The following is a 26,666-nucleotide window of genomic DNA, read 5'->3' as shown; positions in this document are numbered from 1 at the left end:
CCCAGAACTGAACTTTCTACAGGCCTTTTGGGGATCCAAAGCACATGAAACACTTGAAGGAGATTTTTGATGTCAAAACTGGCCTTGGCAGCACAGTGCAGAATGACAGTTGTAAACTTAAATATACTGCTCTGCAAGAAGACCTTCTGAAAAAAAAAAGAATCATTTAGGAGGCACCATTTAGTCATAAAAACTCCTGCAGAGACCGGTGGAGATGGAGTCACTAAGAACTCAAAGAGCCTTCTAGTGCTGTGTGTTTATTTAAAAAGCCAAGTTTGACGTTGCCAGAGTGCATCAAGGCATCCTGACCCAACAGATTCTGTAGGAAAATTCCTCACCTGTTCCCATCTCAGCCCCTGACTGTGAATTATCCCTCAGCTCTGCTTACTGAACCCAGAGCCAACAGCAGAAGGGTGTGAGGCTAGCAGCTCCCAACTCCCCTGTCTCTGTCTTCTCAAGGGGATCGTGAAGAAGGGAAGGAAAAGTTAAAATGGGGAAGAAAGAACAACAAATTAATGGAAAGGAAAAGTCAATATGCAAGGGAAAGTGTGAAGCAATCAGGAGAGAAGTTTCACCATTAACACTGAGATTCAGAAAACGGAGAAAGAAAACATCATAGCTTTAACCTGCCTCCACCAGCATCAGTTTTGACTTCTCCTTCCCAGAGAAGCCGTGGCTGCCCCTGGATCCCTGGAAATGTCCAGGGCCAGGATGGAGAGGGCTTGGAGCAGCCTGGGATAGAGGAAGGTGCCCCTGCCCACAGCAGGGGGTGGCACTGGATGGGCTTTAAGGTCCTTTCCAACAAAAACCATTCTATTATTCCATTAAATTTGTACAAGAATAACTCCTGAAAGGGTGCCAGGAGGTGAATTCCAGCTAATGAAACATCTGGATCCAGTCCTTCCCCCATTTCCAAGATGGACCAAACAGCTCCTGGTCTTTTCCCCTCCAAATTTTCAGCTTTACCGAGCTCAATTTTGAGATAAAGGATTTCACACCTTACTGAAGTTATTAGCCTACCAAGACACATAAATCAGTTTTGGGGAAATGAAATCTAGCAGCAAAAGTAATTTCTGCTCAGGTAGGAGACTGGGGCAATATTTGATCACATTAATTTTGCTGGAGAGGAACCACATTTGTTTCAGAGCACGATTCAAATTGATGTAGAGTCTACCAAGTATCTATCAATGCAGAAACCTAAGCCATAGCCTGGAAATTTCTTTTTAACTGTCACTGCAGTAAAGTCTCACCTCTTCCTAAAATCCTGAGCCCTGGAAATGACTGATCTCCAACTCCACAGCTCTGTAACTACACCCAGCCTCCCCATAGGGATGACCAGTAACATCCCTCCCCTCATGAGCTGCTTTATTCTGCCACGTAATTGTACTGATTTTCAGGGCTAAGGAGAGAAGATGATGCATTGCAAACACACAAGCTTTTAGATTTAGCTTTAATAAAGAATTTTTAGAAATTGCAACTGGCTTATTTATAAGGATGTAGGACAGGAGCTGGCTTGGACTTCCCTTGAAAGGGAGACAGGAGTGTTTACATCCTGGAGAGAGACTTGGGTGCCACTAAACTGGCTGAAGAAACTTGGCAAATTCAACAGGAGCCCCAGTTTTAACCTGTGAGCTGAGTCGCCAGAAGATCTGAGAGTGGATGGATGCAGCCACCATAAGGCACAGCTTTGGGGACACAACTGAAAAATGAGTGTACCCAAACAGAGTAAACTGGGCCCATCTGCTGCAGCAGCACTGAAAATAGCACCTCCAGCAAGGATACAATATTTCCTTGCTACTTCAGACTGTCAGACTCCAGCAATGCACTGTAGTTTTCCAAGAGGCAGCCTTAAACTTCCACAGAAATGAATGTCAAATGCTGCTTTTTCCAGGTTAAAGCTTTCCCTTTCCTTCCTCCACTCAAAATGCAGCACATTCCTTGAGCTTTTCTACCCAGAAAACATTACAGTAAACCCCAGCCACAAACAGCTCCTTAGAAACACCTCCATAGATGTCAGAGGTTACTCGGAAGAGCTGTAAAAACAAAAACCAAAATACTTCTCACCCACTTATTAAGGATAACAACCCTGCTTCACGAGCTACTTCTATCTTATTCAGTAGGGTGAAATTTTCTTTTTCCAGCTGTTATTCTCAAATAATCAGACTGCCTTTGCAAACCAGCCACAGGAGCAGGTGCACAAGAGCACAGCTATTTCCACACTGATTTGAGGGAGCACAGGATCATCAAAGAATCGTTGGCAGAGGGGTAGAAAACATAACATGTCTGCCTTTTCCTATAAAAAGTTACAGCCAGCAGGAATGCATCTGCTTAATGGCCTGACTCATTTAACTTGCCTTGCACAATCTGTGTCCATAAGGCATGATTTCCCTGAGAATTCCTAACTTTTCCACAGAATGGAGAGACTCTCCTTGAAGCTCCAGCCAGCAGTCACCCACCTGCATGTACCTCGCAACAAACAAAAAGTATCTCAGAGCAATGAAATTTTGGGAAATCTTTATAGCTCATTTGGCTCCATTAAAAACCAGTGTTAACTCCTGAATAAGCATGAAAAATTAATTCTGGAAGAGAAAGAACTAAGAAGCAAAAGCCTTTCTAGGCTCACAAGGTGGCAGTTAGGCAGGGTTGAGTTATCTGTAGGTAGAATTCGATCTCCAGAAAGACAAAAAGGTTTTTTGAAGGGAGACAGACAGTTGATTTTCTCAGAATTTGATATGGTGAAGTCTGAACTCCTCTGTGACAAGGAGGAAAAAGATTTGTGACCCCCCCCCAAGAACCTGAATATCACATTGTGGTAATTTCTCCTTGGCTGAAGTTGCATTTTAAACAGAAACATCACCTACAGCCACATCCTCCTTAAGAAAATGCTTCTTCCTGGCCAAAGAGTCATGCTTTGGGGGGCTTTCTTTTCTACACAAAGATATTTTAAGTTAAAAACTTACTGAAAACACAAAAAATTCATAGCACCTGTGTTCCATCTACCAGATGGAGATTGTCTGGGAAATTAGGAGTATAGCAAAAAAAGGAAAAGCAGGTCTGAATTCCTGCAGATGCTTTTCCAGCAACATGTTGGATTAGCCTGAACTTCAGAGAGTAGAAAAGAACATGGATAAGCTAGGCTAGTGCCTTGTGCTTTTAGAACACAGTCTGAGGAGCTCAGTTTCAGCAGGAAAAAGCCAGCAGCAAACACTTGGTTCCATCCAAGGTGGGCAGGCAGGCAGGCAGCACACCTTAGGTACCTGTCTGTATCACAGCTGAGATTTTTGTGAGACAAACTCCACTGCTCTTCTAGCTCCTGAAGCAAAAATGCCAGAGGTGGGAAGTCAGCACCAAACAAATGAAAACACAGAAATTCAAGCGGTGGTACAGAACACTGGTGGTCCACACAGACACTGGGGCTGGCTGGTGTGTGTCAGCACAGCAGCTTTGTCTGCATCACAGACAGGCTATGAATTCTGGAGCCACACAGATTCCCAGGGCTCACATTTCAAGCACAGGGCAGCTGCAACTTTGCTTGTCTCAAACCATGACCTTCTTTCTTGTTGTCTACAAGAGGATCTCAGATTTCACTTCACAGAGCTAAAGGAAGAGAAAGAACTAAGAGTTTTAACTTGAGAGACCTTGGAGACCCAGAATAAATCCTCAGCCCAAACCTTGTGCCAGTCTCAGCACAAAATTCCCAATTACAACCATCAGTGCTTTGGTTCTTTCAGCCTCCTCCTGCCCCACATCCACTCTTCACATGGTGGGACTACAATTAAAAGCTGCTCTCAAGAGAGGTTAAATCCAGAATTCATGGAAGCAAATGCCATAGCAGGTGTCTCTGGGGAAAAACAAGTCCCTGTACTAAGAGACAGGGCAGCAGACAAACATAACCCAGAATTTACTCTCCAATGACTTCTCAGGTAAGTCCACAGAAGCCAGAGTAAACCAATTCATGATCTAACAGTCCATTTTTCCTCTTCTAAAGTATCTTAAATCTAAAACTAAGAGGTGAGGCTGCCACAGGCTTTGGATGATGTGTGCTTAGAGAGATAGAGTGCCTCAGGCTCTACTCACTTTCTGCTATGGATCAGTCTATTTTTTACTAAAAGAGTAAAATGCATCACCCGAAAGGTAAATATTCATCCTCAGCCTTTCTGTACTAACAAAAGAGCTGGAGAATGATTTTGGACAAGGACATGGAGCAAAAGGACAAGGCAGAATGGGTTCCCACTGCCAGAGGACATGGTTAGATGGGATATTGGGAAGGAATTCCTTCCATGTAAGGGTGGGCAGGCCCTTGCACAGGGTGCCCAGAGAAGCTGTGGCTGTCCCTGGATCCCTGGCAGTGTCCAAGGCCAGGCTGGACGGGGCTTGGAGCAACCTGGGCTAGTGGAAGGTGTCCCTGCCCATGGGATGATTGGTAATGGCTTTCCATCACTTTGTTTAAGAGGGAGCCATACCATTTGCACCCCTGCAATTGAGTTTAAAAAAGAAAGGCAATATTCATCTCAAATACGTACAACACCCAAAGACCCTGGGTAACTGTTTCCTACTAAATTATCCCAAACAACCTTTGCCCACAACAACAACTGACAACATCATCATCCCACCTGAAGTCACATCTACACCAAGACACTTGTTCACTGACACCCCTTCAACATCCCAGCAGGAAAACACAACGCCCGGAATTAATATAATTAAGGTCATTTTTATTGTGGTACTCAGGCATCCTCAGCCTCACTGCATTGAGCTGTGTTAAAATATTGGGCCCAAATATGTCAGCTAAGAACTTGGGAAGAAAAAAGCCAAGTATTTCCATATCCCAGCTCACTTCAGAAAGTGTTACTGCAGCAACAGCATAAACCAATGTGCTTTTATAATAACCTCAGTATGACTGCTACAGGAATTATTTCGCTCAAGAAAATAATTATTATTTCCACATTCCAGATCTAAACATGCTGATGGCTCCCTCAACTATCCCCTGAAAAATATAACATTTCTGAGCTGCTGCTTCAAAGCCCTGCCCAGACTTCAAATGATTTGCAAGTCTTGCAGCCTGAGGATGATGGGATCATCTCTCCTCAGACTCTGTCGTGAGCTTACCCAGGAGCCACAACAGGAACCTGCACACAGAAGTGGCACAGCCACCAGTGAGTGACACACAGGATACTCCAGAGGGTCCCCAGCAGGCAGACAGCAATGATGGAATCAAGGCACATCATTCTTTTTCCTCCAGGGCATGGAATTTCAGCTTCCTTGGTTCAGGAAGCATTAGGGAATATCACAAAAGTTTCTGCAGGAAATAGGTCCTTGGGAGAAAAAGCCACTTTCACAAGGAAATAAAGAGGGGTTATATGAGCTTAAGGTTCACTGTAAGCACCTTCCACTATCCCAGGGTGCTCCAACCCCCATCCAGCCTGGTCTTGGACACTTCCAGGGATCCAGGGTCAGCCATAGCTTCTCTGGGCACCCTGTGCCAGGGTCTCCCCACCCTCACATGGAAGGATTTCTTCCCAACAGCCCATCTAAGCCTGCCCTCTGACAGTGGGAAGCTATTAAACACACTGTTGCTCCAGATGGACAAATGCATAATTTAAGTACCTTTTGCTAGCTTTGGTGGTATTTTTGTTGGGGCTTTTTTTATACCTCCCTACATTCAAACATATTTTTAGTGAGCACCTGATGCTTTTCTTGGTGTTGGGAGTTTGCTTACATTTTATGAAAGTAGCACAGCTGAGGTTGGGTTGACAGAAAGCTACAGACAGGCAAACTCCTTCCAGGACTCATTGTGCCCTGGAAGCAATTGCACCAGGAAAGTCAGCACAACTCTGCATACTTCAAAAAAAGGCAACTCATTCTCCTACGGCTTTAAGAAAAGCCCTAAGAGAACACTCCAGGACAAGAATAATTCTGCACAGGATGTATTAAGGGTAACAATCAGCCAAATTATTAATTTACCAGTTAAAGCACCTGAGAGCAGTGAGTTGCACAGTCCAGCACTCAGCAACACCATCCTCACCTGTAGTGTATTTGCTCCCAGTTTGCAGGTCAAGAGGTCACAGAAAACACAGGGAAGTACTTCTCAGCTGGGCCCTGCTCTAAAAAACGAGAAAAAAAAAAACATCATAAAGATCATAACTTTATGCTGAACCCAATTTCCCTCCTGGCAGTAATGCCCTGCAGTGCTCACATATCGACCTCAGGAAATGCATCTCAGACTGAGCCAAAAAAAGCCAGGAGGAGGAAAATGGTCAACAGCTGAATAAAGGAATTAAAGATAAGCCAGGCCTTTAACTCAAGCCTGGGGTGGCAATGAAGATTCTAAAGGAGAAACCTCCAAAGAATCCTATCTAGTTTGGCCTGCCCGCTCCCCTAGACCCCACTAAACACAGCCAGATTTACCATCTTTCCCAAGCAGCTCATTGAACTACAGGCAAGTAGAGAAGACATAAATCACGTTGTGATAAACATCAGGCATTTCTGTGCTCTGAGCAGTTTATTAACTCAAATTCACCCTCAAGGTTTTCCAACACGAACTGCACATCAAGCACAGCCGGGGCCATTCAGCGGAGTGAAAGCTTTAAAGAACCTCTATGAAGGTAAAGTGGTTTGACATGAGCTCTAGCACACGGCGATAACTCCCACAGACCGGGCAGCGCCGCCGGCGATCCCACAACCAGAGAAAACCAACCCAAACCTAACTCCTGGCAGGGTGTCAGAACTCCCCAAAACACTCCGTGCAGGGCCCCTCGGCCCAGAACACCGGCGGGACCCTCCTTGCCCCGAGCGCCGCGATGGAGCCCCAGACCCGCGGGTTTACTTCCCAAGAGTGAAGGCACAGCGTTACTGAGGGACTCGGGGATGGAGGAGCCAGGAGAATACGGGAGCCCGAGGCCCGGGTGTGTTGGAAAACCTGGATTTCCCGGGCAGCAGCTCAGACTCAGCCCCGGGGACCAGGACCCCTCAGTCTCGGGGCCTTGGAGTCCCTCAGCTCCAGGAGACAGGGCCCTCCTATTCCCGGGGCCTGCCACTCCCCCTAGCCCCGCGACCCGCTTCCATCCCCGGGAACCCCTCCTAAGCCTCCAGGACTCTCCTCAGACCTGTGGCCTAAGCAGACCCCACATTCCGGAGCCTTGAACTTCCCCCAGCTCCATATCCCGGGACCCCCCCCCACCCATCTCTGGGTCCTGAGATCCCCTCAGCCCGGTTCTCCATCAATCCCAAGGCCGTGGTGTTCGCCAGCTCCGACACCCCTCACGGCCCCGCTCACCTCAACCCCGCCGCCGCTCCCGCCGCCCCGCCCGCCGCGCGCGCTTCCGGGGCGTGGCCTGGACATGGGAGGGCGTGGCCTGTGAGACAGTGGGCGTGGTTTTTCTGCGTGGGCGTGGCCTCGCCGTGAGGGGCTCGGGGTTCGCTGAGGGTTTGGGGGAGTTCGGTGCGTTTGTAGGAGGTTCAGAAACCTCTTTGTGTAGGTCACGAGAGGGTTTTATACAGCCTGTGGTGAGTGTTCCTACGGGGCCTGTGAGTAGGGGCTATGGGGATTTGGTGTAGGGCCTGAAAGAGTGTGTGTGGGGCCTCAGGGGCTTAGGCATATACTGGAATGGAGTATGTAGGGTCTCATAAATATATATATATATATATATATATATGGGTTCTGTGTGGTCTGTATATAAGGTCTGAGGGGCCTGCCTAACTAGAGACAGTCTGAAAGGTCTGTGTATAGGGTCTGAGAGGCCCAGATAGACAGGTAGAGGCTCTGAAAGGCCTATGTACGTGTTCTGAGAGGCTCATATATATATATATAGGTTGTGAGAGGTCTATATATATAGTGTCCCACGGGACCAGATAGATAGACAGAGGCTCTGAAAGGCCTGTACGTAGAATCTGAGGATCCTAGAGATATATATATATAATATATACATATATTCTGAAAGGTCTGTATATAGCTTCAAGGGCCTGTCTGTGGTGTATAGATATATACCTATTCTCTGAAAGGCCTGTCTGTAGGGTCTGAGGGGCCCGAATCTATAGGTCCTTCGAGGCCTGTGTGTAGTGTACGAGGAGGACATTTCTAGGTCCTGAATGGCCTGTCTATAGCGTCTGAGGGGTTTATGTACAGGTCCTGAAAGGCTTGTATCCACTGTACAAGGAGTATCTCTATAGGTCCTGGATAGCAGGGCTGAAGGGCTTGTATATAGGGCCTGAAAGAGAGGTATATGGGGTCTCAGGGGAGTTTATATATCTGTATAATCGTAGAATGTTAAGGGGTTGGAAGGGATCTTAAAGATCATCGTGTTCTGCTGTGGACAGGGACACCTCCCACTATCCCAGCCTGCTCCAAGCCCCATCCAGCCCAGCCTTGGACACTTCCAGAGATCCAGGGGCAGCCACAGCTTCTCTGGGCACCCTGTGCCAAGGCCTCCCCACTCTCAGAGGGAGGAATTCCTTCCTTTCTGGAGTCATGGGTAGGTGTGGCAGCAGCTGTGGCTCTGCCCAGTGGCTCAGGAATGGGATGGCAGCGGGAAGGGAAAGTGAGAAAGGCATGCCTGGGTCATGTGCGCCTCGGCATCTAGATCAGAGGGAGGATTCACTGCTAAGGAGGCTAATTTTAGGTGTTTTAATTTTAGTTGCTTCCAGATGCCTCTTAGGCTGGCTCTCCTCAGGCTTTAATGTACCCCCCATTAAAAAACACATTTTCCGGAGGCATAAATAGGCAGCGATTGCTCTTGAGGAATCCAGGAGGCTGCTGAATCCTGACACTGCCTCCTGCAGCAGGAACGTGGTGGGAATTTTTAGGATGAACCTTTTGGTGTGGCTTAAGGGGATCCCAGAGGCTTGGAGGGGTCTCTGCAGGGCTGGCCATCTCCAGATCCCAAAAAGGGGTGGGAGAAGCAGCCAGCAAACACTGGCATGTTTGGACAACTCAGGTCTGAGTTGTGATGAGACAGGGATCACCATCCTGCCCAGTCCAGGGGCATTTCTCCATGAGAAGCTAGGCAGGTGGCTAACACTATTCCTTTATTGTCAACTAGACTCTGACCCCCATCTCAGGACTGTGCTGTTTTGTCTGCAGTAACCTGGAAGCACCAGCCTTTCTTCTGACTAAAAGGAGATAAAAAGCACTTGAGCCTGGGATCCTCCTCAATTTCCTCATCCACCCATGCCTGATGCACCTCCAGGATTTTGCATCGATCTCCGGGTGCCCAATTCTGCTGTATCACAGCCCTGGACATCTGTAAGAGTAAAATTGTCTAATCCTAAATTTAAGTAACACAGAGAAAATGATGAATCTGTGGACTAAAAGATCATTTAGGTTTTTTTCTTCCTAGCTGGTTTATTTAATCCAAACGCTTTGGGGCATGAGCAGTTTTTCCAAAGTGATGGCTTTGCCTATGGCGTATCGCACACCCACTTTCTCTTACATCACTGTTTTATTTGCAGGAGGGAACAATCCATGCCCCTCTCAGCAGTGTCAGAATGGTTGATGAGGGTTTGAAGCTTAAGTTTTCCACTTCAGCCTTTCCCACTGCAATAATATTAATTGCAAATGCTAGTGTGCTTTTCCCCAGCAGTTCTTCTCAGGAGCAACTTTTCAATATTCAGTCAGCTGTAATTATAAGCACCAGGAGAAAGCCTTGTTAAATACATAATTTTATTTAGGTTTTCCAAGAGTGGAAGATGCTTCTAGCAGGAGCTATCTGACCTAAAATGAGAAGGTTTCGTTTTGGTGCCAATATCCTCACCCCTCTCTCTCCCTGCACCTTGGGGAGCTGTTCCCTTCTGGTTTGTTTAATTGCCTGGGGTATTGATCTCAGGGCTCACATTTAATTCCCATTTTTGTGCTTTGTAATGAGTGCCCACACACTCAGCACAGGTTTGCTAATGAATTTTTGGCCTTTCTGCTGCCCTCCGCCTTTACTCAAAGCCCATCTTCCCTTGCCTCTGTCAAATATTCCCTGGAAATATATAAACTCTACCAAAAAAATTTACTTATGGTCATTCTCAGCTCATCTTTAATGATAAATATCTAAATACAGAATGTGAATGTCTGGAGGAGTAGGGAATAGGGGAGAGCTGGGGCAGGGTCTGCTTGCCATGCCCATCCCTGTCCTCTCTTGGAGCTGCTGGCACTGATCTGTGTGGGAAACCCCACGAGGCTCATCCTGTGCTCACCCAGGCAAAAAGAAGTGTAGGGGTGGGTAATTCATGGTGAGAAGAGGTGGCTCTGCCCCCAAGGCACCTTCCCCATCTTGGGGCTTCCTTCCTCCCCCTTTCCTGCCTTTCTAATCTTTCTTTTCCAGCTTTCCCAGGCCTCATTAACCACAGTTTTGCCATTTTTAGGCCTTTAATCCCACTGTGCTGGGATGCTGGGAACTGTCCCAGGAAGAGGCTGATATTGGAGAGAGGGAAACCCTGGCTGTGGTCCATGAGGTGACTCCTTTGCTGAATGTGCGTGGGAGCATCTTCCACTGTGGAGTCATTCCTAAGGACTTTGCTACTTGAAATCCCTGTTTTGAAGCATTTTTCCTTTTGCCATCAGTTTTCAACATGACAGGAGATATACAACAAGCAGGGATCAAGCAAAGGCTCTGTGTGGTCTGAGCAATGAAGCTCAGGAGCAGCTGCTGCTGCTGCAATTTGTCTCCTTGATTTTCCAAGAAAATGCAAATAATCACTGAAATGCTAAACATGTGAAGTTGGAAAGACCGTGGGTAAATCCTTCCAGAAGGACACAGTCGAAGGCTTCAATCACATTTTCCCAACCAACAAAGAGAAAGAAGGGAAAGCTCACCCCTGCAGGAAGAATACAGCCAGAAATGAGGGTTGAGGTGGAGGATTTCTCAGGGACAAACTCCAAAATGACATTGCTGGGATAAAAGCTTAGAACAACCCATCAGGGCTTGTGGAAGGCAGCACCAGAGGGAGGTGGTGATGGAAAAAGGAATGTTGTGATGGTGTGGGTGATGCTGAAGCACATCTGTGTCATCCCATGACTTGGTCGTGCTCCTCTCCGTATTTTTAGAAACACAGAGGGGTAAATAACAGAGATTAAGAAGGAGCTGCCATCAGTGTTGTAGTAACTCCCAGGTCAGAGGTAGAAGTGTTTTCTAAGTAATCCAGGTACATCATCTTTCAAGAGAAAGCTGAGCACAGATTGCTTGTTTAGCCCAGGTGCTGGCAGCCCATGTCTGCAATGCATACATATACATATATATATATATATATATATATATTCAGGTATTTTTGATCACATACTTTTCTTATCCTTCATTGAAACCACTGTTGAAACCAGCCTGATCCAGCACCCCAAATCCCCGTGTCACCCTTACTCTGCATCCCCAGGGCCGTGCTGGTATCTTTGCTGCACCCCATCTTCCTGCAGTGCCTCCCTGGTGATCTCCCTCCCCGGTGCTCCCCATCTCCATCATCCCCTCCTTAGTGCATGCCACCTCCCTGCGCCCCTTTCCCGGTGCTCCCCATCTCCATCATCCCCTCCTTAGTGCATGCCACCTCCCTGCGCCCCTTTCCCGGTGCTCCCCATCTCCATCATCCCCTCCTTAGTGCATCCCACGTCCCTGCACCCCTTTCCCCGTGCTCCCCATCTCCATTATCCCGTCTCTGGCTGTTTTCCCTGGGGGTCACCCCGCGCCCCGTCTTTGCACTCCTGGCCCCGCCCACAGTAGATCCCGCCCCCTGATGGCCCCGCCCATCCTTGGCCCCGCCCCGACGGCACCCCCGCCGAGGAGTTTCCCTGCCCTGGGGGCCGCGCGCAGCCCCACCCTCCGACCAATCGGCTCTCCGGGCCTCCCACCCGCTCGGCGCCGATTGGCTACGCGTGCACCGGGGCCGGCCGAAGGGGCGCGGCGATTGGCCAGCGGCGCCGGCTGGCCCGGCCCCGCCCGGGCGGCAGCAGCACTGCCGCCACCGCCGCCGCAGCGTGGGGCGGCTCCAGCGGTGCGATGGCGGCCACGGCGGGCAGAGCGCTGCCGCTCCTCCTCTGCGGCCGCCGCCCCGCCGCACTCACCGCCGCCGCCGGCCGCTTCCCGGCGCTGGGCCGGCGCCGCCAGCAGCAGCAGCGACACCGGACGGTGAGTGAGGCGGCAGCCGTGTGCCCTTCAGAAGGCGGGCGCGGTTCCGGCGGGCGGCGCGGGGGCCCCGGCTCCTCGGCGGCTCCGCGGTTTCTCTACGGCGGTTTCGCGGTGGCTCCCGGCCCCCGGCTCTGCCGGCTGCGCGTTTATTCTTAGCGCCGTCACCGGGTGAAACTAGAGCGCGGCAGCGGGCGGCGGCAGCGGAGCTCTCCCGATCGCGCTCCGGCAGCGGCAGCTCGCGGCCGGCCCGGAGCAGGCGGTGCCGCCGGCGCTGCCCGGCTCTGCCCGGCGTTCCGGGGCCGCGTTCCCGGGGCGGGGGTCGCGGCGTGGCGGGGCGCGGCCGCCAGGTGGCGCTGGGGGCCGCGGGGAGGGGGCGCGGGGGGCGCGGAGCCCCTGCCGGGAGCGGGAGCGGCGGCACCGGCACCGGCACCGACCCGAGCGGGCAGCGCTGCTCCGCTTCCCCCGGCTGTGCTGCTCCTCCCTCCTCCTCCCGACCCCCCTCAAGGTCAGCCGAGAGAGAGGCGCTCGGGGGGCTTCCCGAATCCCGGTGGGAGAGGGAGCGGGGCAAATCTAGCCGGTCTCTGTTCGCTCGCTTTTCCTTGGTGGCTGTGCCGGGAAAAGAGAGGACTGGCAGCGCGCAGCTTCTGTGTGTCTTAGGGCGGAAAAAAACCGTAAAGGCAGCAGGTTGCGTCTTGGAGCTCGAAAGATTTGCTAAAAATACCGGGAGAGTTTTTCCCCTTTTTCTTTTTAAACTAAGGGAATAGTGTGTAACCGTGGGATATCCTTCTGGCTTTTGCTACAATCTGTTTTATCGCTGCCTCTGAAAGAGCTTCCGTCGGAGCTGTGCACCTGTCGCTCCCTTGTTTTGCTCCGAGCAAGTAACCACGGAACTGCGTGGAGCCACCAAAATTGTGGATGAATCAGGGGACGGAGCGGGATCTCAGCTCCGCGGTCCCTCGGGTGCCGTTTAAAGAGTTTTTTGTGCCCGGTACCTTCAGGGTGACGCTGGTTCCCCCGCCCCTGCCGGTGTGTTTTGGCAGCGAGGGGATGCCGGAGGTTCCTCCGGTATCGGGTGTCCCCATCCCGGCAGTCCCGCGTTGGAGACGAGGTCGTTCCCACGTGTGGAGTGTGACTTGTGTCGCCGTGCTGGCTGCAGGGTTAATGCCGGCACCTGCTCAGGTGTGGAATGGCCTTTCCAGCGTCCGTAATTAATATTTGAGCCGTCTCCTTTAGAGGTGTGGCTCCGGCAAATAATTTGGATTTGTCTAAATTTAAATTGACCTTTGCGATTGGTTTAACAGAGACTTGGATTTGTGCTTGGTTTAACTCCTTGGGCTAAGTGTGGCAGCAAATGTGTGAGAAAATTATGAGAAAAGCCATTAAAACTCTGTGAATCTCCGGTGTTTGCCCGTGATACTGAGTGGACGTGACTGAGGTGTTGGTGTGTTAAAATCCTGCTGCCAGAGCCGTCTCCTTCAGGATCTTGGGGAAGGAGGAGGATTTTGCTCATGTCCTGAGGACTGGTGATTAGAAAGCTCTCCTGGCTTTAGTTGGGCTGTGCTGTTTGATTTTTGGCAGCCTGGCTGTGGTGTTGCAGTCATTAATTTTTGGGTTTTTTTACCAACGGGGAGGTTGTCTGTTTGGTTGAATCCCTGAGAACCAAGAGATGGGGTGCTAGCAGGGTCCTGGCAGGTCCTTTTTTGGCTGTATCTGTGATGAGGCTGTTTATCCCCTTACAGCAGAGACGAGCTATCCTTTTCCTCACACTGCACTTGAGAAACTGTGCAGAACACTGGGAGAGAACAGCTGAATCCTGGAATAAATGATCTCCAAGGAGAACTTAAAGGAGCTGAAGCTCTTCATAATAGAGGAATTTGAAAGGTGTTGCTGCAAAGAGGAAGCAGAAAACCAGACAAATCCATGTCGGGTGGGCGAAGTAATGGGTTCACAGTGTGAGCAGAGGGGTTTGGTTAGGTGCTGGCAGTCTTTACTGACACTAAGAGCAATGAAATGCTGAATTATTTCCTGGGAAGGCTGTTCATTCAGAGGTGGTTAGGACAGGTTATGCTCACATCAATCAGTTATGGCTGATGAAGAATTGATCCTGCTCTGTGATGGGACTGGGATGTACAGGCTTCCTGTGACCATAGATTATGTTAGGAAAGATGTAGGGACAATTTGTGTAATGTAGGTGTAATTAATAGAGTGGTTGCATCAGGTGTGTCTGTGTAGTGATGGTTTTTAGTACCATCAATTCTACTTGGATACTTCTCAGCATGGCTGGTTTCTTGCAGAGGTGATAAATTAAATGGGCTTTCTTTGAAACAGGGTGGAAATGCTAAATGGTCTTATGGATGAGTTCTTTCAAAAGCAATATAAATAATGCTGGAAGAAGCTGCACCAGTAGACCAAATTACTGTAAGAGGACAGTGCTGTAAAACAAACAAAAAAACCCTTCTCCAGCTGGGTGAAGTACAAAGGAGGAGGTTTCGATAGCACCAAATGGGAGGGAGGGAGAGGAGGTCCCTATTTGTGAACAAGTACTCAGATTATGAAGGAACAGTTGGGAGTGCATTACTCCTGGGAGACACCAAATGAAGCATTCACAGCTTGCTTGAGGGTTCTGAAACCCAACGGAATTGGGAAAGCTCAGTGGGCTCAGCGTGGAGATGTTCCCACAGGAACACAATCCCTTAGGGAGTCTTGGCGTTCTGTCCCTGGCAGGATCACAAGGGGTGAGAGGTCTGGGGAGGGGGGCAGGAAACTTGAATGACAAGTTCGGTCATGGATCTTGGAGCAGGGGTTAGCAAGAAGAAAGAAGTTTTTCCAGATATTCCTAGATTTACCCTCTGGGTGTGGTGATGTAGGGAAGGTGGAGGAGGCCAAACTGTGGAGCAAGTAGGGTTTGGGCATCCATAGCATTGTAAGAGTGTGACAGAGGTGAATAAATGAACTTGGAGCACAAATGTCAGAGGCTGCATCTCCTTCCAGTCTCCCTGTTTGGCTACACACACACATGAGGATGGAGGAAGCCTTGCAGGGGAGGAGAAGGGAGAGTTCCCAAATGTGTTTGCAGTGGGGAAAGTGCTGGAGTGGGCTGGAGGGTGGGAATGTGTGGGAGGCCACGCATCCTGTTAGACAGATTGCTCTCTGAGAGCATGGAGAGAGAATTAAAGTTGGGCTGTTCCTCAGGGGGAACTTCCTAATGGAACAAGGGGAAGCCTTTCCTGTCTCCTGCTTGTTCCAGGTGCTGTGGAAGTTGAGGGTCAGCTTCTATGGGGCTAGAAAAGCTTCACAAGGAAGCAAGCTATAAATGGTTCTCAATGATGTGGAGGTAGACAAAATACTTCAATAAAACGCTCTGCTTTTGTGTGTTGAATGCCTAATCCTCATAGCTTTCTTCCTGCAGAGATTAGAGGCTCCTGTTAACTGTGTTTCCTGGTGCCTGTAGCCAATTATGTTGGACTGGAATGTAACCAGCTGGTGCAAAAATACCTGTAGAAAATCAAGGGCTTGGCTGTGCGTAGCATTCCTGTGGTAGCTCTGGGTCAATCAGGAGTATTGACTCCTAAGTGCCTTCTTCTAAGGCTTAGAAGGAAGAACTGAAGCCAACTGAGCTGCATTTTTGGATAGGTACTGGACAACCTGCAGGCGTTTCTTTTTGCTCCAGATAAGGACCAGAGTTATCTGTGCTGATCCATCCTCCAAGCCAGGTAGGATTTTGGTGCAGAAGGATGTAGTGGAGAACGTATCCTGTGAAGATCCTGCTTTGTGCCAAGGAGAGATGGGATAAGCCTGAAGAGGAGGATGCAGGGGACATCCTGCTGCAGCTGCCCTTTATGCAGCATAGGTACAATGTGTGTTTAGTGGGCTTTTTTCCTATGCAGCACTGACTTCCAGGGAAGCTGTAACTCAATAGTGTGGTCATAATTTCCTGCAGGACCACCTCGAGCCCTCGCTGTCACAAAAGCTGCAGTTTAATGCCCTGTTGTTGCCCAGCTTTTGAAGCAAATTGTCAGATGAAGCTTGGCACTCCCAGAGCCCAGGCAGTGGTAGCGGGTGGTTGCAGGGATGCTGAGACTTGGAAGTCTGTGGGGTGTGTTTTTGCTGAGGATGGAAGCTGGCAGACTCATTTAATTAACTATACTGCTGTTTTCCTGACCTGGCATGTTGCTGATTGTGGATTTTCCAATGAATGATTAAAAAAAAAATCTCTGGGTTTTTTTTTTTTTTTGACTAGCAAATATTTTTGGATGTATGAAAGTGGCTAAAATAAGAGAAAACACTTTCAGGGCTCTGTGTGTGAAAGAGGAGCACAATACGAGGACTAGATGTGGGTTTGGGTTTATTGTGACAGTTATTTGATGTTAGTACTGCTTTTTATTTATTATTTAGCCCATGGGAATAATAATGACTTCGAATCCAGGGTCAGTGATGGGAAAGGAAATTACAGTCATGATCAAGTTGCCGCTGTCACCAATATAAAAAAATTCAGGGCAGTTCATTTTCCACGAGGGCAATTTTTCTCAGCTCACACACGAGGGGTATAGCTCCCCTGACCAGAGCCAAGTCTTGGAAAGAGAAGAAAAAAAAAGTTGTTCTTTTTCTAAAACTGTTTTAAGACTCATCTTAAAGAGGAATCTTTCTGTGAGGTTAAACTCCACCCAGTCTGGAGGGTGAAACAACTTTTATGACTTAATTTCTGATTTGTGCTATGAGTCACCAGTTTGCCATTCTGTAAAATAGCATTGAGCTGACTCAAATATGCAATGTAAATTATTCTCTTGATTGTAGGTCTATAGAAATGGTTTTAGATTTGGGTGGTTTTTTTTTTTTTTTAATAATTATTCATTTATTGCATTGTCAGTTGATGCTCACCCACTCTTCCCCAAATATCAACTGCTGCTTTCTACTTCTGTGGCTTCTGGTAGGATGAGGAAGTGTACTGAAAAATTTGAAATTTGTTGAAACTAGATGAAGCTGTATTCTGTGGGGGCACCATGGGGGGCATATTACTTATTTCTAAAGTGGTCTGAGGGTGAGAGACCACCTGTGATATTGCTGGTGGGGATTTCATCACATTTTCACTTTCCCAGTGCAAACTACAGCAGTCAGGCTTTAAAGGGCTATTTTGTCCTTGAGCATTTAATACCGAAAATGAAACTACTTGTGCTTCTGCTATTAAAGATTCTGCAAAGGGTTTTCTCCCTGTTATTAAGGTCTCAATTGGTCATCAAAATGAGATGTCATTTTAATGAAGATGAAAATATGCAGCACTTGAGTGTGATGTGGAATTAGTTTCCAGCAGGACAAGCCTGTGGGGTATGGCTTTCATCTCATCTAAAGCACGGAGCATGTCCACTATCTTTTTCTGCATTCTTGGCAGCTCTTAAGGAATTAGGAAATGTAGAGCTCATTTCAGCAATTTGCTTTTGTTGGCTTCCCCAGGAGGAAAGAACTGCCTTGCAATGTGGAAACTGTCTGTCTCTGACACTGCCTGTTGGAATAATTAAAACTCGAATTTCACTCAGACATGTAACTTGTGAAGGGTGTACGAGGGAGCAAACACCATAAAAACCAGCTCTGGGTGATTGTAAGTCTTGTGCTCTGTCAGTCTTGTCTTAAAACCTTGTTTTCTTTCTGCCCAAACTGACTCCTGAGCTCTTTGAGCTTCGCAGCTGAAACCTGCAGAAGGAGCAGCAAGAGGATGTTTGCTGGCCAGGGTGCAGGGTGTGAGATGGAATCAGTAGGAAGGAAATTAGTTGTGACAGATTATTGTAAGAGGAAAAAGTTACTCGTTCCACTTCAAACATTTTTAAAAAATGCATCCTCATGATTTAGCCTTGTAATTTTTCTTAGATGTTTGGACTTAAGTGAGAATGAGTTTTCTGCCTGGAAAAGCAACTCCAAAAATGACAATTTTAAGTACTACTCTGATAAATGAAGATACTAAGGGAAAATGAGCTGCCCAAGATAGCACAGGAGTGATGTGGGATTTTTTTTTTTCCAACTTGTATATTAAATATCTGGGGTCTGGATGATGGTTTTTCTATACAAATTTTCCTGCATGAACAGTGTTCTGTCATTATTCATGCTTGCCTTTGAGAATAATTTGATATCCTACATCATGCTCGTGTTTTCTTCTTCGAGACAAAACTCGCACACCGTGAACGTGCAGTGCAGCAGCAACCTTTTAATAGTCATTTAAATTAATTGGAAGTCTGTCCCAAAGATGACGAGGATTCCTGGCGGGGGGAAGATGGGAGGGGAAGTTGGCAGCAAAAGTTATTTTCTCCCTGAAATAACAGCGAACTGAAAAACTGCAGAGATTTCCCAGGGGGAGAAAAATGTGATTCCTTTTTTGGAATGAAAATGCCCTGGTTTATCATGTGACTTGGGAAATCCTCTTGGCTTCCTGCAGAGGGGGAAAAGGGTGAGCTGAAGGTTTGGTGGAGCCTGGCATGTTTGTGGTGCGTGGGGGTGTCTGCAGCACAAGGGGGCTCCCCGCGAGCCTCCTGCTTGCTGCAAGGCTATTCTTGCTATCCAGGGACTTGTTCCTGAGGCAGTGGCAACAGAAATTTCATTGTCTAAATATTGAGCAGATTGGATAATTGCACTCGTGCGGCGCCGTGTGATTTCCTCTGAGTTTGGGGGTGCTGTATTTCAGTGGAGAGCAGGATCCTTCCCTTGGATTTTGGTGTAAGGGATTCAAGGGAACCAGATCCAGTGTCTCCATTAAGAGAGAAGAGTTGTTTCATGAGTAGTGTGTATTGCTAGTGATGAAACCACCTGCAGGTACTCCCTTCTGAATTAAGAGAATATATTAAAAATGTTTGCCTTCTCAGGATGAGCAGTCCTTGTGTTTCTTGAGCTGCCCAGAAAACTTGTGAGTCTGGCTTTTGTTCGGGCTGTGGTCGGTGCCCTGCATCACACCGGGGGACGGTGTGGTTGTTTTTGAACCTGGGAACCGTGGTGTTGGGAAGGGGGAAGCCACTGCAAGTGCTGAGACTTGTTCCTGGGTGGGTGATGTCAGCCTGATTGCTAAGTAACGAGAAGCCCATGGTCCAAAACAGAGCTGTGGTCTGAAGCCAAAAAAGCCACGGATTTCTCTTGACCACGAAGTTGAGGAGTGCCAAGATGAATTTCATTTTTAAGGATAATTTTGTTCAAAGACGAAGACCGTGACTCAGATTCACACGTGTTCTCGTGGAAAACAAATCAGGGTTTTGAATCAGCCACTCACTCGTGTGTGTGTGGGAGTGACCATTTCCATATTTCCTTTTGGCATTTAGTGCTTGAGAGAGTAACTTTAAACAAATAGTTTCACGAAGTACCTCATTATGGAGCTAGATGGAGCAGGGCAGGATGTGACACCACACAGATATGGTTTTTTGAGCTGGCAAGGAGATCAGGATTTTGAGGGGAGCGTTGATTCTGTGCAGGCACTTGTGAAGCAAATTGTTTTGTAAATTCCATTTTTAACATATGTTTTTTTCTTTTTCATCTTTCCCTAAAGGTGGGTTGTTTCTGGTGACTGTCCCTGCACACCATTCAGATTTTCCCTGTGCAGCTTGTGCTGAACTGTGTTTTTTTGGTTTTTTTTTGTTTTGTTTTGTTTTGTTTTGTTTTCCCATTTGCAGTCAGTGGTACCCACATGGCATCCTCTGCAGGATGCCATCCCCTGTGTCACTGGAGCACACCGGTAACACACGGCTCCAGTTTGTGTGGAGCACACAGGGCTCTGCATCTGGGGCGGGCAGTTTGGTGGAGCTGCTGCTTTCATGACCTACTTCTTCATGGAAGTAAAAAGCTGCTCCTGGTGGCTCAGAAGAGAGGTTTGGGCTTCTTTTTTTAACAATAATCAGACTCCAGTTTGATCCAGTCACACTCCTCGAGGTGGTTCCCTGGTTTATTCCAGTTTCAGTGGAAATAGAGATGGGAATACCAATGCCTAGAGCAGCATGGATTTTGGGATTAATTGCAAGCACTCTGTGTTCCTGAGGAATTGTTTGTTTTTGTGGTCAATCAGATGTAATTAATTCCTTCATTTGTCCTTTTCTGGAGAGGTAGGTGTGTACCTGACTCATCCTCAGCACTGTAACTCCTGTTTTTAGTTTTTACTTCCATTTAGGACATTTGGCAGCATTCATAAAGCTGAATTGCTATGATTAGCCTGACATTTTATATAATAGAGTGCACCAGAGAGGGCTGTTTGTTCTTGGAATTGCAATGTCAAAGCACCACAGTAGCTTTCAGGGCAGTATTTACGTAATTTGTGTGGATTTGCACTCTAGGTGGAATCCATCCACACTGCTCTGTGGCAGGTGGATCACAGGAATATGTTCACATTCCCTGTGCATCCGCAGTAGCCAGTGCAGGGGTTTTGATGGCACTGCAAGAGCTCTGCTTGCCTCCTCCTGGAGCTGACGATGCTCCAGGCAGGATTCTGACTCATAAACACTTCCAAGCTTCCTTTACAGCCTTGGGAACGTGGAAAGCTGTGGCCTGTGGGTGCAGAAAGCTGAATTCCTGAATTTCAAGTGATCCCGCCGAGGACGTGGAGACCCCACTGGCTGGGTGTCAAGTCCAGGTTTTCTCAATTTCCTTGGCTAAAAAATTAAGCCAGCCCTTACCTCCTTTCCACTGAGAGACACTCTCCCCCCCACCCTCTGTTTTCTATTAATCTCTTTTATTGTGCTTCACCTCTGTTACTCTGCCTCCTCCAAGCTTTTCTAAAGAAAACTAATTAAAAAAATAATAGTAAAGCTTTCAGCCTTCTATTATCGTGCTTTCCATTTTTATAATACCAACTAGCATCCCAGGAGTTGTTTTTAGGTTAGGCTAGTTTAGTTCTCAAGTGTATTTCCCTTTTTGCCATTTGTGAGCACGGGGTGCTTTAAAATGTGTATTATTTTGGCCATGATTTGCCTTGGAATGCTTGGAAAAATCATTCTCTGGAACACTTTAATACAGTTATTTAATAGCAGTAAATAACTGGGCTTCTGGAGAACAGCTTGGCTGACCACTGGCAGTAATATGCATGAAACTTATTTAATCCTAAGTGATTAAACTTGAGTTTTATGGGTTGTGTTTATAGCTGCAGTTCTCCAGCTCTGATTTAATCTCTGTACTGCTTGAACCTTAATATTAATTTTCAGTCCTGGTGATCACTGACTTATGTGAGACTTTTCCCATGGCTGGAACTACCTCAGTCTGGTTTCTGAAGAAATATGGGTCAAAAATAGAAGAAAAGACATATTTTTTGTTGCTGCTGTGGTTGCTGTGTCTTCCTCCTACTGCTCTGGTGTTTTGCTGAGTCCCTCAGCCTCTGTTCTTGGCTGTTTGAGATGCATGAAGAGCTCCTACATAAACATGAGAGAAATCCATGCAACTTCTTGGTAGGGAAATTTTGATTTATTGCGTATTACCTGAGTGCAGAGCCCTCCCAGCTCTTGCTGTGAAAAATTCCGATTTCCTTGTGGGTCTGAAGAGCATCACCCAAATTGAAAGGACATTGTATGTATGATAACTTCATGTTTTTGAAATCTGTTAATGAAGTTCAGGTTGTGTGATAGTCAAAGTCAACTCAGTAACTTGCTGATCTGTGTGAATAAATCCTACTGACTCCCTGGGAAGGTGGTTATTTCCCAAATTCAAAGGAAAGGGCGGTTACAGGCAAACAATCAAAAATAGTGGGGGTGGGAAGAAAGTAGATGAAAAACAGGATGCAGTCAAGCTGTTGTCATCTGTTCATATTCCACTTTGCCATCTATCATTATTGATGTAATAAGTACAGCAATTTGAAAGCACAGGAAAGCACTTCAGTGACTTCTCCTGGATTCCTGATATAAATTCTCAGAATTTTGGTGCGAAGATGCTGTTCTTGCTCATCCTTTGGTCTTTCTAATGCTGTTGCTGCAAGGTTACTTTCCCCTCCTTCTTTAATAACATACTCCCTAATGTTAAACACCTTTTTTTTTTTTCCCCTGTGCCAAGGCTTTTATCTTGCAGTGGGTTCCCACCCCCCCCCCCCCAATCCTTGCTGTGAGAATAAGACTGCCAAGTCATTTTGGGGATATTAATTGCACTTTTTCACAAGACACTGAAGGAGCACAGCCTTAATAAAAAAATCTTAACTTTTAACAGTATAATTGCATTTGAAGCTTTAATTGTGACATGGCTTTTCCAGGTAGATAACCTGACAGAAGAACGAGGTTCTGAGTAGACACTTGTTTAATTTCTGCCCACAGCTCTGACCAGCCATTAATTACCTTTCCCTCTCTGCAGTAATTAGCGTGGAGCTGTGAAGCTCAGAGGTTGAACACAGTTTATTAACCCTTGTGTCCAGGAGAGAGGAGATGGGAATGTTGGCCTTCAGGATGGCCTACTGTGAGAGTATTTCCTTTATAGAAAAGCTTTTAAGTAATATTCAGGTAGGATGTAGAGTAATAAAGTTGAATAAAACTTGTGCCACTTTGCTGCAGAAGCTGCTGTTTTGTTTTTTTTTTTCCTTAGGAAGGCTAAGTACCAGTGGCGTGCAAGATTAATTTTATGTGATGTGCTGATTTAGCACTTCAGAGCCCCCAGTGGCAAATAACTTTCTCCCTGTCCTTTCCCCTTCCTTCCATCTTCCACCAAGTTCAGTTTCTAAGGCAAGAACCCAAGCAGAATATTGTAGAGGTGTAAAATGTCTCTCCATCCAGCATGAGCCATTAATCTCTCTCTGCACGGTTTTACATTTCTACAAATGAATTTTTTGATCAATAGTTAGCAAAAAAATTGTAGGAGAATGCAAGTGAAATAGCAAAAAGTAAACAACCATGTTTTAGAGCATAATTGGTTGAATCATCTCCTTCAGATCTTTGATTAATGATAATTTTTGGACTAAATTGTTGCTTCCACTCTGAATTCCTACTGAGAGGTTTTAGGGGAACCTCAAACTTGGGGGGGGGGGGGGGGGCAGTTTTCACTCAGAATAGGCTGCAATTGATTTTTTTAAAAAACAGCTGATTTCCAGACAAACATCTTCTCTCTACTGTGCTTGTGTTAAGATTATCCTAGTTTAGAAAAATAATCTGGGATTACTATCAGTGAGACAGTAATCTGGCAGAGTACACGTTTAAATGGATACTGCTAACAAATCCCAGGCAGTGAACTGAGCAGAGTTTCAGCATCAAAATATTTCTGGCTTTCTTGTACTTTTCTAAATTCAGAGTTGCTTTATATTTTGCTGATTATTTCACGGTTAAGACTGTGGAAAATGACTTGTATTTTTGGAGTTTTAGGGTCGCCATGAATTTTTTTTGCCCTCTCTTGGTTTCCTTGAATGTGTTTTTTTGGCAAAGACCTGCTGTGCCAGGCATCCATCGTGAAACTGAAAACACTGGACCATACACAACCTCACCAATTTTGTGGTTGCAGTTGTAGAATCTCTGATTTATATCTGTTTACTGTGGGAAACAGATGTTTAGGTTGGAGGATGGCAAAAACTGGTGTTTTCATGTGCCTGTGTTAATAAAGGCGTGCAGGAGGAGCAGCTGGTTGTTCTCCAGGAGGAGTCAGCATGGATTGGGAAGCAGGAGCTGCAGGGAAACTCCGTAGTTGCTGCTGTCAGAGAGGCCTCAGAGGAAGGAATTTTTGCAGTTCCTATGCAAGCAGATGACTTGTCTTTATCAATTCTTCTTTGTCTGGATGCAGAAGAGCTTTTTAGGGAAGGCTGAGGTGGCTGTGGGGATTCTCTCAGTTTTTTTGTGGGTAAATATTAGTTTCTAAGGATCACTGCCCTTTGAGGGGTGATGGTGAGTCCTTTCCAGAGAAAAGGGCTGTTTGGATTTCTTGCAGGACTTTTGGCCTCTGACATTAAACTTCCTATTTGTTCCCATTTGGAAACTCTCTTTGGGATTGCACAGCAGTTCCTGTTGCAAGTGTGAGCTGTGAAGAAGGAAGCTTAGCTGGTGAGCATCCCTGACTCTGGGATGCTGCAAACAGATGGACACTGAGCTGGTTGGGAACTGGGTGTCTTAATGCAGTTTATGTGGCTTCCTGGGGGATAAGTAGGAATGGATTGTGATTTAATGCCACTAAATGGGAAAAAAAAAAAGTAATTACGTTTACTCTGTATAGGTATGTAACACTTACTATACGATTGTGTTTTCAGAGCAGTTTTCCTTCAACTGATGATACCAGCCATAAAAATTCCACTTCTGCAGCACGGCCATAAAAAATAATGACCTATTCCAATATACGGTTGCATTCCTGAGCTTTGGGAAGTGTCTGTGTGGTGTACAATCTGCACTTGGGGCTGTGCTTTGGAGCACCAGGGGCAGAGCTTGATTTGTATGCGAGGGAGTGGTGCTGGGGTGGTTGCTGCTGCAGAAAAGGAGGAAATTTTTGTGCGTTTGAGGAAAGAGCTTGAAAGGCAGAGCTGCTTCCTGGCTGGGGAAGCTATCCCTCTTTCCCAGCACCTCCAAGGAGGGGAGTTTGTCCCTTTTGATATTGTGTGCCTCTTGTACCACTGCAGTGTTTTTGCTTTACCCGGGCTAGAAAACATTTGTTTACAGAGTTTTGATGTTTTAAGGCAAAAATCCACAAATGTTAGGGTAGAGATTAAACCAATTAACAGCTTGGATAATATGTCACAGAATCCCAGAAGGGTCTGGGTTGGAATGCACCTTAAAATCCATCCCCATTTATGGGCAGGATCCCACTATCCCAGGCTGCTCCAAGCCCCATCCAGCCTGGCCTTGGACACTTGCAGGGATCCAGGGGCAGCCACAGCTTCTCTGGGCACCTTGTGCCAGGGCCTCTCCACCCTCCCAGGGAACAATTCCTCCCCAATATCCCATCTAAATCTCTCTTCTGTCAGTTTAGACTACTCCCCCTTGTCCTCTTACTCCATGTAGTTGTAGAAAGTCACCCTCCCTCTTTTTTATAACCTCCTTTAAAGGCACTGGAAGGAACTCCAGGTTTCCCTGGAGCTTTTTCTTTTCCAGGCTGAACAGCCCTAGCTCTCCCAGCCTGTATCAAGGGGCTTGGTTTTACAAATAATTAACAAGGGGGACCTGGGTACTTTACTCAGTGCCCAGGTCACAGCCAGCTGGGCAGTGGATGGTAATCCCACCCTGGTGGCTTTGAAAGGGATGATTTCCCAGCTGACCCCCGGGGGCTGAGGAGGCTTTGTGCCCATCAGGGGAATGAGGAGCAGCTGAGCAGACTAAAAAGGCTGGGAGAGCATCCCTGTCTCTCTTGGTGCTGCCTCAGTCCTCTCTTTTCCTCAGTGTGGTGAGTGATACCTCTTATTTCTGCCTGGAGAGTTTTGGGGCTCTGCTGGAATTGGCCTTCCAAGTTCCTTAATAGGTTGTGTTTTAATTTTCTGGCATTTTAAGTCTTCCTGTCTTCATGTGTTGAACCAGAGCTTGGGATATGTGTTAATGAGTGCTCAGCAACTGGGGGAAATAAACTTTTTGTAGAGAGAGAATGGACCAATTAGCACCAGGATAGACCTGGGGGAAGTGAGGTTTTTGCCTTACAAGCCTTGCTTTCTTCTCTAGCCTTTCCCCCCACCTCAAAGGGAGTACCTAACAAAGCTGAAAACTGTGTCAGGGATGTTTCTGGTGCCTCATATCCTTGTTTATACTTTAGTAGTAATTCCATGGAAAGTATCTCAATTCTGGAGAAAAAATTGAGAAGCTTTACAACCAGCCTTGTGTCTTGGTTATATATGTACTTAGATCAGAATGAGCCTTTTGTATTGGTAGGGCAAGGGACAAAGGAATGCTTTTCTAAGTATGTAAGTGGTTGGATAAAGTAAATAAAGGTGAAGGCACTGCAGCTATTTGCTGCTTGGATTGAATGTGATGGGATGCTGGATAGGGTGATAAAGATGCCTCCTTTTTGTATACAAAGTTTTATTATTGGTTTTCAAGCTAACCAAGAGGTCAGTATTAAAATTGTGCTGTCACCTTTTCAAGGAACTCATGTGGACAGGATTATCTGGCTTTTCCTAGAGACAGAAGCCTGAACAATTGTCATTAGCAGATGTTTTGTGTAAGGCTTTCTTAAAAAGTTGGGTTTCTCATGACAAAATTCAACTAAAGTAACCCTGAAGTTATGTGTCTTGCTTTTTCCATGCCAGTCTATGTGGGGCCTTAAAGTATTTACCAACCAGGAGTAGTAGGTGTGCTGCAGCAGGAATATTTATTAGCAAAAATATGAAAATCTACATCCTCTCTGAGTTTCTTACACTTGAATGTTAATTTTGTATAGAAAGAGTTAATGAATTTACATAGAGATTTAATCACCTGAACAAGAGATAAGCCCTCTTAAAAATGGGCCCCTGGAAGAGGTTTTCTTTTCCTCCTTTTGCCAAGCAGAGTGTGGAAGCTGTGCCTGAGCATGGGATGCAGCACCTGGATGATTTTGGTGGCAGTGTGACCATGTGAGAGTTAGGGGGAATGGAAACTCAAATGGAATTCACAGACAGATGATTCAAAGTTTAAAAGGCACTGGGATAAATCCAAGTACCAGTGGGGTGGTATTGTGATTTGAAATGTTACCCTGGGCACTTTATTAGCT

The 26,666-nt window shown here is 46.7% G+C and overlaps 2 protein-coding genes across 4 annotated transcripts in view; one reads left to right on the top strand and one right to left on the bottom strand.

The window, feature by feature from the left end:
* MICU1 (mitochondrial calcium uptake 1) overlaps positions 1-7,293 on the bottom strand; it is an 84,159-nt gene extending 76,866 nt beyond the window's left edge. For 2 of the 3 annotated variants that reach the window (XM_062496850.1, XM_062496852.1), the window contains exon 1: positions 6,023-6,391. The gene's annotated coding sequence lies outside the window, so the exon portion shown is untranslated. Of the gene's footprint in view, positions 1-6,022; positions 6,392-7,273 lie in introns of those variants that run through there. The other variant, XM_062496851.1, reaches the window with a different exon arrangement.
* A 4,670-nt stretch (positions 7,294-11,963) lies between these two features.
* The window catches only part of MCU (mitochondrial calcium uniporter), a 75,449-nt gene continuing 60,746 nt past the window's right edge, over positions 11,964-26,666 (top strand). The window contains exon 1 of the mRNA XM_062496236.1: positions 11,964-12,092. Coding sequence (XP_062352220.1) covers positions 11,964-12,092 — 129 coding nt within the window. The remainder of the gene's footprint in view (positions 12,093-26,666) is intronic.

Source organism: Cinclus cinclus, chromosome 7 (genome assembly GCF_963662255.1).
Source record: "Cinclus cinclus chromosome 7, bCinCin1.1, whole genome shotgun sequence".
In the NCBI taxonomy this organism is placed as follows: Eukaryota; Metazoa; Chordata; class Aves; order Passeriformes; family Cinclidae; genus Cinclus; species Cinclus cinclus.
This window is presented reverse-complemented; position numbering and strand designations above follow the sequence as displayed.